The sequence below is a fragment of the Saccostrea cucullata genome, unplaced genomic scaffold (assembly GCF_032062105.1).
Source record: "Saccostrea cucullata isolate Sc308-1 unplaced genomic scaffold, CSIRO_AGI_Scuc_v1 ctg8097, whole genome shotgun sequence".
Taxonomy (NCBI): Eukaryota; Metazoa; Mollusca; class Bivalvia; order Ostreida; family Ostreidae; genus Saccostrea; species Saccostrea cuccullata.
This window is the reverse complement of record NW_026931210.1, coordinates 33,373-45,953: the sequence shown is the minus strand read 5'-3', so window position 1 is coordinate 45,953 and position 12,581 is coordinate 33,373. Positions and strand designations below refer to the sequence as shown.

The 12,581-nt window shown below is 32.3% G+C and overlaps 1 protein-coding gene and 1 long non-coding RNA gene across 8 annotated transcripts; one reads left to right on the top strand and one right to left on the bottom strand.

Moving 5' to 3' along the window:
- Positions 1 to 4,786: 4,786 nt before the first annotated feature.
- Positions 4,787 to 8,344, bottom strand: LOC134231795 (uncharacterized). Of its 2 annotated transcripts, XR_009984629.1 has the most exons (3): positions 8,300 to 8,344; positions 6,218 to 6,247; positions 4,787 to 4,977 (listed from the first exon to the last, which is right to left on the bottom strand). It is a non-coding gene; the product is annotated as an uncharacterized LOC134231795 (long non-coding RNA). The 2 variants fall into 2 exon arrangements; XR_009984628.1 differs by lacking the exon at positions 8,300 to 8,344 and having other exon boundaries at positions 6,218 to 6,817.
- Positions 4,864 to 12,581, top strand: LOC134231794 (5-hydroxytryptamine receptor 1A-like). 6 transcript variants are annotated; one of them, XM_062713763.1, is made up of 3 exons: positions 4,864 to 5,000; positions 5,740 to 5,921; positions 9,847 to 12,581. In XM_062713763.1, exon 3 carries the CDS (start codon positions 11,091 to 11,093, stop codon positions 12,435 to 12,437), a length of 1,347 nt encoding a protein of 448 aa, XP_062569747.1. In that variant the 5' UTR covers positions 4,864 to 5,000; positions 5,740 to 5,921; positions 9,847 to 11,090; the 3' UTR covers positions 12,438 to 12,581. The 6 variants fall into 6 exon arrangements, 5 of the variants coding, with proteins under 5 accessions (XP_062569747.1, XP_062569745.1, XP_062569748.1 ...); XR_009984627.1 differs by lacking the exons at positions 5,740 to 5,921; positions 9,847 to 12,581 and adding an exon at positions 6,813 to 6,949; XM_062713761.1 differs by lacking the exon at positions 5,740 to 5,921.

Here is a 12,581-nt window from a genome sequence, read left to right as displayed (position 1 = left end):
TAAAACCTGGTTGCCCCCCCCCCCCCCAGTTTTAGTGATGTACCGAAAATGAAGTATTAGAATTGGTACTGAATGTAGTTTACACTGAAAAAAAAGTTAGCCTCTAATCTATAATTGCCAGAGGATTTTCGACTTTGGGCAACTTTCAACTTTTCCGTTTTTTTTTTTTTTTGTTTTTTGTTTTGTTTTTTTTTTGTTTTTTTTTTTTTCCTTGTCAACTTTTTCAGGTAAGTAAAAAAAAAATTTATCCGGCTGCCCCCCCCCCCCCCCACTTTCAAAAACGATGCTATGCCACTGATAATGGCTACAAAAAATACAGAAAAGTAAACACAAAGAATTTCTCAAGCTTTACGCCAGTTTTTTTGTTGTATCTTTTTTTTTTTTGGGGGGGGGGGGAGAGGCACTGGGGGATCTTGCACAGGGATGTACATGTACTCCCTCCCTTAATTTAGATTTTCCCCTCAATTTTAATCTTTTCTAGGTGAAAATTTTACGCTTAAAGGCCGTGTCACACTGTCACGATTTATGCTACGATTACCCACGAAAATGAAAATCGTCGTTCATCACCAGGTTTGTCTTGCGTTTTTTTTTTTACAGCGTGTGGAATGTTTTGCTGCTAGAATGGTGTGTCTGCGATGTCTGTGCGACAAAGTACGAGGTTTGTACGATTTAAGTACGAACTGAAGCGACAGCATTACGAACTGGTTACGATATTTCTACGATTATGAAGGATTAAACTCGGTTACTCGATACTCGTACGAAGGACAGCGATATGACACTTTACATACACGATAGTCCCACGACTAATGACGATTTCTTACCAATATACAATGGAATGCATATATAGAGTAAAAGAAGATTTTTCTGAAATCATTAAACATCATACTTATGTTATTTTATATTCGCCGATATATGGCTGAGATATTGCCGATTCGGCGTAAAACATATTAATCAATCATTAATCAAAGTAAAAAACTACAGTGTGGAACTTACGATTATGTTCAATACTTCATGTGTTTATTGTACACGGTGTTTTTATTTTCTGTTACACATGTATATTCAGTTTATTTCACTTTTCTAAGCTTCTTTCCTTTTATTTTAGGCAGTATTTTGATTTCGACAGTGTTAACATCAGACACAGTCTGCCTACATCGTATTAACTCGTAGTTCAATCGCACAGTTTTCGTACAACACTTGCCATCAATCGTCCTTTCTCGTATCATATTCGCAGGAAAGTCGTACTATGTTCTTATTAATTCGAAGAACAGTCGCAGTTTCTCGTCGGACACTCGCAGTAACTCGAGAGACACTCGCAAAAACTCGAAGGACATTCGAAATAACTCGTAGGACTCTCGTAGTGTCGCGAGTAGTACGAAGTTCCGCGAATGTCGCACGAACTTCGAAGATTTACTACGAATATGAGTTCGAGTGCAGTGTGAATGCTGTGCGATTGTCTACGAATAATTAAAAATCGTGCTGTGTCCACGATTGTTTTGAACATGCTCAAAACAATCGCCAAGTTTGGCGATTTGCTGCGATTCAACACGATTAAAGAAGATATCCTACGAGTACTTCTGCGATAAAATCCCGATTTGCTGCGATTTTTGAATTCGTAATGAATCGTAGCTATAAATCGTGACAGTGTGACACGGGCTTAAGATAAATTGATAAAGGAAGCCTACAAGTTTGTAAATAAAAACGTAATAAAATTCAGTGTGATTGTTTTTTGTTTTTTTGTTTTTTTGTTTTTTTTTTTTGGTTTTTTTTTTTTTTTGGTTTTTTTTTTGCTTGTTTTTTTCCTTGCATATGTGCATATATTTTTTTTTTTACAGTAAAACACTTTGAGGAATGATGGTATTGCGACGATTGGGACTAAATCTCTTTGAAATTCTTTGAACCTCCAAAAGTGCTTCTTAAATCTCAGGACTTAAATAAATAAAGTATCATAACATTTTGTCCAATTTTATATCCCATTACCCTATAAAAATACTAAACCGAAAAAAAAAAATCGATGGTGATTAATTGAAAATGCACGAGCAAGGTATAAGTTGGTCGCTTTTGATTGCAATGTTATCAATCGGAGCTACAGCCACGTGATTAATTATTTTTTTTTGTATTGACAAAGTAACCTGAGTCTACAGATGACGTGATATATTGGAATACTAAATAGGTCACAATGAGGTCAATGACATGTAAATACCCGTAAATAGCGAAGCAAACGGTTGGCATCTTGTACCTTTTTTTAAAAAAGCTCCCCCCGAGCGCAGGCGTGCCCAAAATTCTCCTTTAAATATGTTGTATTTCCAATTCTACACATTCTGTCCTTTTGAGAAATTTGGGCAAGAATGCGCTCACCATGTATTCCAGCTTTAAAGATCGGAATAACTTTGAATAACAATGGACATTCATGTTTTTTTCATTGACCCCTCTTACAAAACACAGTCTCGTTCTTCATTTTTCTTACTTTTAATTCCTGTAATTTTGCAAAGTTGCGATTAGGACCTAGAAGAATTGCTTTATTAATCTCATTATGCTACTTTCTAAACTTTATTTTGCCGCAATTTACCGGGGGCCACTGTCTGTACGAGGGCTGTTCAATAAATAATAATCTGAACTATATGACATACATTACAGATATCATATGACATTAAACTTGACTTTTTCTAATTATTGAATCTTTAATGAATTTATAACAGTTTATGTGACCACTTTTCATCACATAGTTTCATCGTGAGAAGCTGGGAAACAAGGGCTTTTTGAGACACTGCATTATAAATGAATGGTAAAGAATCAGTAAACTAGAGTGAAAATAAAAGCTTCTTTAAAGCTGCCGTAAAACTTGTTAAAAATCTCAAAGAAATATTTACTGAAATATGTGATATTTACAGCAACCAATGCCTGTTTTATAGACAAAAGAGCAGGTGGATTTCAATGATGAAAAATTATATAATGAGCATCAAAAATGGATACCCTCCTTGCCAACAAAAATTATAACAACTTATGTACTGTTCGCCAAATTTCAACAAATAATATTTGATGATGTATGATTGACTTTAAGACACATAGCAAATTTGATAGACATCATATCGGGAGTATTTTACACTGTTTTTAAGAAACGTTTGACAGTAAAAAAGCTTAGTACTCAAAGGTCACCCTATATTTTGAAAAATGAGTGAAAACGACAGCGTGTACGAAAGTCTTAAATATTATTTTAAAATATCAGTAATTGTAGTTATCCACGTTTGTTTTATTTTCAGACAGATATTGAAACATGAATCTATTGCTTAAAACCCTAAAAACAAAATTTACCATAAGATGTACTTGATAAAAACGGCGAATGTCTGACAAGTGCACAGGTATGCAAGAACACAAATACAGATTTATATGTAATTTTCTTAAATATTAGTGGTATTGTTGTTCAAAATCGTATTCGGAGAGACAGTTTAATTTATTGAGGAGTCGAGAAAGCACTTTTTGGCCAAGAAATCAAAAGGTTTGTTAGAGGATGGACCCAAAATCAGGAATCCACTATATTGAATTTCTTCAAGACAGCGTTCAAACCAGCATGCCCTGAAGAGTTATGGAGTTTTCGGGATAAACAGAAAGTTAATGTTTTTTCACATTAACAATATTCGCCAGATCTTTGACCTTTTGACTTGTTTCTATTTCCAAACTTGGAAAAAACACCTTTCAGAAGGAAGACACAAGTCCAGGAAATCATTGGATCTGCCATTTTCCAGTATACTAAGGGTCATACCCAAAAATGAGTTCTACAAACGATCAGAAATTGGATAAAAATGTTACGGACATGTATTTTACTTAAAAGAGATTAATTAGTAAAATCATGAAGAATAAATCATTGAAAAGCGTCTTTTGCTTCTATCTGAGCACCGAGGACATTATTTATTGAACAGCCCTCGTACACTAAGTGCAATCATTCTTTGTATATGTTTGTTCATTGATTTACCTTTAAATATCATGTGCCCTTCTTGGATTCCTTTTTTTTAATTTAAAGTTAAAACACAGTTTGCTACATGTCTTTATTGATGAGCACCACCTACCACGTGCCCGTCTTAAAATAACCAGAAATATAAAGAGAGACGACTCAAACCACCATGATTTACTTGACACCATTACAGTTTGTCAAAAAATCACGTTTTAATATTTATGAATGCAAACAAAACAGAAGATAGGGTCAACTCATTTGAAAAACGGGTATAATTTGAAAATCTGTAATAATAAAATCATTATCGGAAAGTAAGCATCTTGTAAAATTAACGAGGTAATTGACAATGTTTTTTATACACATGTACCTTCGATATGCGATTATTAAAATTAGCTTATTTGATCCAAATTGTTGATCAATTTGATACCAACAGTACTACATGTAATTCTAGTCTAAAATCCTGAGTTAAGTGGCAATTAATGCCGACATTTCATACATACGATGTTGAAAATATAGGCCAGGCGTTTTTTTTTTTTATTTTTCACTACTGTGAAATTTTACGCGTTAAATTTTACGGATGTATGAAACCAGTAAAAATTAGTAAGAATTAGCAGCACGTAAAAAATACCCGATATACGGTATATCAAAAAGTAAAAACGGCGAAAAACCTGATTTGTAAATTTTCTCAGATTTAGCTGAAGTGTACCTTAAAAATTTGAGATCTCTCTCTCTCTCTCTCTCTCTCTCTCTCTCTCTCTCTCTCTTCCTCTGTTTATCAGTTTATCATCATACATTTCAACAAATTTGTAGTATTAAAACATCACCTTCGTTTCAATTCCAGGTCTCAGTACTCTCCGCCGCTCCCCGCTAACCGTACACCATTCCAAACAAAACAACGCAGCCCTCCAACAACAATACTCGTTTCCAGGCGAAATCAGATCTATCAAATCGTGATCTCCTGTCTCATGTGCTTCAATGACTATGAGCACAGAAGTCAGCACAAACAGAATGGCAAAAAGGATCAATTTCATCTGCATAAATAAAATTGAGAATGGTATGAAAGAATTAAAATTGAAACGTAAAGAGGGAATGAAATGAATTAAGGAGGCTGGGGGGTCAACAAATTAATCACAAATGAACCACCAGATTTAACTTATATTTTAAGATATGGTATCTTAAGCTGTCAACTATCATTTGGCAAAGAAAAAATTCATATATTTTAGTTTTAAAATTTGATCATTTTTTATATCTTTATATGGAGCTCTTCTTTTAAAGGAGATCAAAATAGTCTGAAAATGGCTGCCACCCCCCAGCCTCGTGAAGAGCACTACTCATACAACAACAGTCACCATCTTGTATGCATTAACTTAATCTAAGAAGCCCTCTTGGCAACAATGTACAAGAATGTACGGGCGTTGAATTTTATGCTTTGTACAGACAAAAAGAGAGAACTAATCTGACGATCTAGAAAATGAAACAAATGACAAAATGAAAGATATTGATAATGAAAAGGGGAAAACTTATTCAAACTAAATTCCAATTTCCTAATTACGATAATTAAATCTCGGTTTACGTAACTAATCAAAATATTTAATAGTTAATTAACTGTTGTTTGCATGATCGCACAGTCCTCTGCTCTGAATTCAATCATTTAACAATTATCAAAGTTCAATGAATAATGCAGTCAATTTAATAACCCTAGTTTCCAGATACAGGTTGTCCTTACATTAATGTGGAATGTTGACTTACAATTTTAATGCATATCCTAACATTAATGAGTTTTTTTCGTATAGAGTTATCTTTGAATACTGCGTTTTCTGTCCCAAAACTGGAAACTCACGCTGCAGATGTGACAGATAAACATGAGGATACCTACTTCTCCATGGCATCTGATCCCAAGTCTGAAAATTTCAGATGTGTATTTTGCTCTGCGCTATACATGTACTGATCGACTGTAATTCTGCGCTTTATTACCGTTCGTAATCTTCATTTTACATATGTTAATTTTATTTAAAAAAATGTTTTAATCTTAACCATACATTGTAGAAAGAAAATCTAAGATTTAAATATTAAAAAGAAATTAGAAATACCATTTTTTTTAATTTCCTATAAAGATTGTGTTTCGAATATCGGTATTGGTTAAGATGTTTGATTTCAAATGTACTGATTCAGCTTGGTATCAGTGGAATCTTCATGGGCAATTCTATTTTCTATAAAGGTACATGCAGTTTTTTTAGGCTTGTTTGTTTATGTTTGAGTAAATGTTCTTACCTTGTTCTTTCTGTCTTGAACTTGTACAGGCTTCAATAATAAATATGCTTTTAATTAAATGCATATATATTAAGTATGGTTGAAGAGCATAACAAGGTCCAAGGAGGTTTTTAAAATGAAGTATGAAGTTTCAACGTTTAATTAAAGTGTGTTTTTCCTTTATAACAACAGAACATCGATTTTTTAAATTGGAACAATTAGATACATTACAAACGTGACGTGCCATGGAGTATGATTGCTATTTTTTTTTCATGTGTAAGGTCTTTATTAATGCATTTGGAAACCACACGCTCTATCACAACTGTATTTTATATAATTTGATAATATATGTTCAAGTAATGTTCAATTTCCTCATTACGTTAAGTAAATCTAGGTTTTACTTAAATAATCAAAATATTTAACACTGTCAGTTAATTATTTGTTATTTACATCTGCATGCTCTGAATTCAATCATTTCACAATCATCAAAGTTCATTGAATAATTTAGTCATTTTGATAACCCTGTTTCCAAAAACAGGTTGTCCCTACGTTAATGTTGAATGTTGACTGACAATTTTAATGCATATCCTAACATTTATCAGTTTTTTTCGTATAGAGTTATCTTTGAATACAGCGTTTTCTGTCCCAAAACTGGAAACTTACGCTGCGGATGTGACAGATAAAGATGGGGATATCTACCCCTCCATGGCATCTCATCTGATCCTAACCCTAGAGCTTTCAGATGTTCAATTTGCTTTGCTCAATACATTTATTGATTGACTGTACTTCTGCTCTTTATTAACGTTCGTAATCTTCATTTTACATAATTATGCTAATTTTATAACAGATGTTTCAATCCTAACCATGCATTGGAAAAGGATGTTATTTTCAGTGGTAATTGTGAAAACACACTGAAAAGTGTTCTACAGCAGAAGAAATGATATCAAGTTTGGCGTGGACTTATGAAAAACTGAGATTTAAATAAGAAAAACACTACAAATACTTTTTTAAAACTTTCCCTGAAAGATTGTGTTTGGAATATCGGTATTGAGTAAGATGTACGAGGGTTGTTAGAAAAGTAAGCGGACACGTTAATTAAGGAAAATGTAATGTGTATTTGGAAGAATGACGTACGTCTAATTAAATTCTTATCGTTTGTTTATTAGCACGTAAACAATCAGGTTCATCTATTTAAGTTTCATTTCTTTGGAATTTGCATGTCTTTTTTCCTACTTAAAAATTAAATTACTATATAGAGAGATGTAACTTTTTTTTCTAAAATGTCTTATCGCATATTAATTAGTGACAGTTTAAAATCTATGTCTATGTAGCATATTGAAACAATACTAAATCCATTGGCGCAACGTCTATGCCATGAACAGCGTGTTGAAGTATCACAAGCGTTGATCATCAATTATTTCAATCCTTCCATTCTTATTAAGGACTACCATTTAAACACTTTGGTTCAAAACACGGTGTAGGAAATTCCCAGCAGTATCTAAAACATATAAGTCTTTTTCGAGTATTTTCCATTCTGCACACATATTTTGTTGAAGAGCGCAGTGCTCCAAGACGCTTAATGACGTTGTCATTATTGATTTTCTTTATGCGAATTTGTCATCTTTAATAAGCGATAAGATAGTGGTAACCCCTCCAATTTGATTAAAAATTTCGTCAAAGAACGTTTCATGTGTTTGGTAGCGGTGGGTAAAAATATCGCGAATTTTTTTTTTCACTATAACAGTGCAATTTTTAATTTCCAAACAAAATGTCTAATATGTAATGCAAATTCCGAAAAAAAGGTATGGTCAATGAAGCATGTTTTACCAAAATAGAATAGCTTTATATTTTTTTTAGAATAAACGGAAAACACCAAATCTTTCATTTTTTATTGGAAAATGTGTATAGTTTTTGTCTGCAGATTTTACTGGTTTCATGCAAATAGCGCTCCACTACAACTTGTCCGCGAACTTTTCTAACAACCCTCGTATATACTGATTCATCTTGGTAGCAGTAAAATCTTCATGAGCATTTTTATTTTCTGTAAAGATACATGAAATTTTTGAAAGGCATGCTTGTTTCTGTTTGAGTAAATGTTCTTACCTTTTTTCTGTCTTGAACTTGTAGAGGCTTCCAATATAATAAAACTGCTTTTAATTAAATATATATATATATATATATATATATATATATATATATATATATATATATATATATATATATATATATATATATATATATATATATATATATATATATAGCATGGTTGAAGACAGTACAAGATCCAAGGAGGTATGTAAAACGAAGTTTAAAATTTCAACGTTTAATTAAAGTGTGTTTTTCCTTTATAACTAAAGTACACCGATTTTAATTGGAACAATTACATGGACTACATATACAAGCCTTGCGTGCCATGGCGTATAATTGCTATTTTTCATTTCTAAGGTCTTAATTTATGCATTTGGAAACCACACGCTCTATCGCAACTGCATTTAATACAATTTGATAAAATATCATAAAAATATTTTTGTTCACCCTCCCGCCATTGGTGTGCACATTGCAAAAAAGTTCTTTATTGTAGAGTCAGTGTTTGTCTAGAAGTTGTCAGACTTAAGCTTTACACTGAAAACTTTAAAAGTGGACACAATTCAGTATATACAGTTATAGTTAGTACTTTTTGTAAAAGACATTGATATTGCGGAAAAAAATATAATTTTCCGAAAATCAGTTTTGCTTGGCACTTAATCAAATGTTTCAGGTATTCAAGGTCTTGGCCCTTCATCAAATGTTTCAGGTATTCAAGGTGCTGATAAAGTTAAAAAGACTGATGACTTACTCGACGGTAATTAGTCCGAAATATCTGATTTTTTGCAGGCTTTTTTTAAAAAGATTTTTTATATTAAAACACGTGAAATATCACAATCATAAAAGAAGACTGGAAAATGGACTAGAAAGTGATAAGCCTACATTTATACAGTTACTGACAACTTTCCATGATGCTTATAATTTTTCCTTGAGAAACAATAAATCTTAGACAGAAAAAACAAATGATAAGTTGGTAGTTTCTACTGGCGATAAATAATTAAGATTTTGTTATTTTAAAAAAAAATTAAGTGCATATAAAGTTAATCTCTTTTTTTAAAATTGATTTCCAAAATTATATTAAGGCACTTGTATACTAGAGACTAACATTTCTACATGTATGGGTCAATATTAAATTAATAAATTTACAGTGTACATATAAAAATATATACATGTGTCTTATCGTATGTAAAAAAAAGTATGATATATTTCAGATCAGAAATGGTAAATTATCAATATCAAAAAATATTTCACAGTTACAGAACAGCAATGATAAACAAAAGCTATAATACAAATGGATATTTTACACCGTCACAATTACATCCAAGTTTAAGTCATTGACAGTAATAAGTGAGGGAAGAATTTATTTGTTTAGGGAATATTTTGGGGGGTGCATATTCTTCCTGGTGCGAACAAATGATTACGTAAGGGTAGTATTTATAATCAATTGTCGGAATAAGTTTTCCGGTATATTTTTATAAGAGAATGCAATATGTAGAACACAACGATGAGTGCGTCACGAAGTTTAACTCAAATTGGTTTCACTACTGTGATCTTGTACTTTCTAGGAAGAAGAGCGCAGAGCGGTGTTCCCATTGTCAAAGCTACGACACATTCATTAACGCGTCCTTTAAAAACAATTACAAACTTTTTGAATACTTTGGTATTTCAATTTCATTGAAGATAGAGATAGCCTTGATTTCTTCCTTTTGTTATTCAAGGTTTTTTTTAATTAACATTGTTAAACCAAAATAAATATGTTGAATTCCTTTTGTGGCTTGATTTTTGGTCAATTACAGGCGCAATATTTCATCTATTTCACACGTTTATAGTGATATTGGCATTTTGATATAGAATATTGTAGGTTTTTTGCTATTTTCTAATAATTTTTGTATGAGTATTTAAAATTGAACTTCTCAGTAAATTCTAGTAAATTCTATCTGATAACATATTGATTGAGCAATGATTTAGAAGAAAAGTTTAGTTTACGATGCTGGATTCTGTTAACATTTTGTTCAAATTTAATTGAGTCTTCCTGTTCTATCCGAAAAATTCTTGAATCACTTTCCCTTTGGACAGAAAAGAAGGTAAAGAATGGACTGTCTACCGGAAGTACGAAGACAAAGTCATTATCAGTAATCTTGTTTGATTCTGAGAAGAAAGAAATTTCCTCATACTGTTATATATATTTTTATTCTTCCTGTCAATAAATCAAGTTTTTCTTTATTTGTATACATTATCTCACATTTAGGATATACATGTGCGACAAAGTTTTTGTTAAAATTTCCGGCTAAGTTGAAAGAATACATTTAGAAGCAAAATGTTAGAAAGATTTGAATTTTTATTTTCATGTTAAACCCGTGTTTATTTTTTTAGGTCATATTTTACAGTGCATTTTAGTTATATGAGTATCTTCAAGGCCGACAAATAAAAAAAGGAAAAACTTAGAAAATGAAGTGAAAGTTAAACACAAATATAAATACCCTGAGTGCGACTTACAGAAGAAAGGCAAATCAAAAAGAAATGCTAAAATCTGTTGAAATTTAAGGTTCACAAAAATATAAGTCATTGGGATAGAAAAAGCTCACAATACGTAGTTTCGCTCGAAAGAATAAAAAGATTTTTTAGTACATGATCTACATGGGTCGTCCTACAGGAAGTTTTTAAGATACCTTAAACGTGTCGTTCACATGAAATTCAGGTTTTCCTCAATACTTGGGTCAGTATTAATCTATAGTTATATATAAATTATCATACTTCTCGTTGCTTACATAGACATCTTTTGCTTACTCAGACATCATCAGATTTGAAAATGAACCACACACCCAACGACTGTCAATCTTTCTTCAGAAATGCATTATATCCAAACACAGTTACAATGGTTTTATTTTTGTGTCTTGGAATTATAGGCAATGGACTGCTTATACATGTGTATAGATTAAAAATGCCCAAAACAGAAAAGAGATTCTTCATACCAATGCTAGCAGTAGCGGATTTACTTTCGTGTTTTTTCCAGGCTTGCTTCGGGATAACCGAAAATTTCTATTTCATTCAGTTTCCTTCAGAACTTTTGTGCAAGATATTGCAATATTTTTCGTGGATGACGTCAACTTGGTCTGCAACTATTCTGCTACTAATTTCTTTCAGTAGATATTTGAAAATTTGTCGTCCAACTGGAAAACAATTCACACGTCACCAGAAAATGAATGCGGCATTTGGAGGTTTACTGTTTTCAGTGATTAACACGCTTCCTGTCTTGTTTTTTGTTGGCTTTCGATTTCAAAATGTCATATGTTTTGGAAATAATATTACAGTAGCAATTTGTGACTTAAAGCACTTGGAAGAGTCGGAAAAGACCTTGCAAAATATTTACATTCCATTTGAGATCGCTGTCATTTTCTTAATCGGTATACTCACTGCAGCATTCTACATTCCTACAGGTCTTCAGATTTTCAGGAAATACAAAAAAAGTTCAAGGATAAAATCAAAAAAGCAACCTATATATGTTATTCAAGAGCAACCTGCTGGTGAGATGTCCTTAACTTGTGAGAACAAAACTTTTGATTCGACGTCAGATCGTACAGATGGGATAAGTAGAGATTTAGGGTCTGAAATATGGACAAATACCGTCAATCGATCAGTTTCGGCTATTGAAGGTGAACAAACACACCATGCACAAAAGGAAATTTCTCCATCCTCTAACATAACCGAAAGTCGTAATCAAGCTGGAAGAATAAGAGCCAGTCCTGAGTTCATAAGTAGGTTAAAATGTTTTCTTTCTCATCCTAAGGAAACCAAAGAGAACAAGGGTTTCGTCAGATCACTAAGAAAAACATTAAGTTTAGTGAAATCAAAGAAAAAGCGAAAAGCGAGACACAACTTTATGAACATGTTCATTACTATTATCATTTTCTACTTTCTAACATATCTTCCTACTGTCATAACTATCCTAGTGATAACCGATGACCCATTCAGCCATTGGTATTCTATGGACGTTGGCACTTTAAACATCGTGTTATTGATGGTGCGCTCCATGATGATCAATCATATCGTTAATCCTTTCATCTATGGTTATTTTGACAGAATATTCAGGAAAGCTTTTGTCAAATCTTTTAACAAGTGCAGCTTTTGTGGTGAATCGATTACAAAAGAGAAATAGACTTTTATGACAATCATTGTGATATTGGTTGTTCTTAATATCATTAATTACTTAATTGAAGCGAACCATTGATATAATGGTTTCTTTAATTCATCTGCCGACAATATACGGAAATGATTTTTCGTGGATTTTATTGGAAATTAT

Bases quoted from the DNA above. Each gene is read 5' to 3' on its own strand.
- LOC134231794 (XM_062713761.1), top strand. From the start codon at position 11,091: ATGAACCACACACCCAACGACTGTCAATCTTTCTTCAGAAATGCATTA.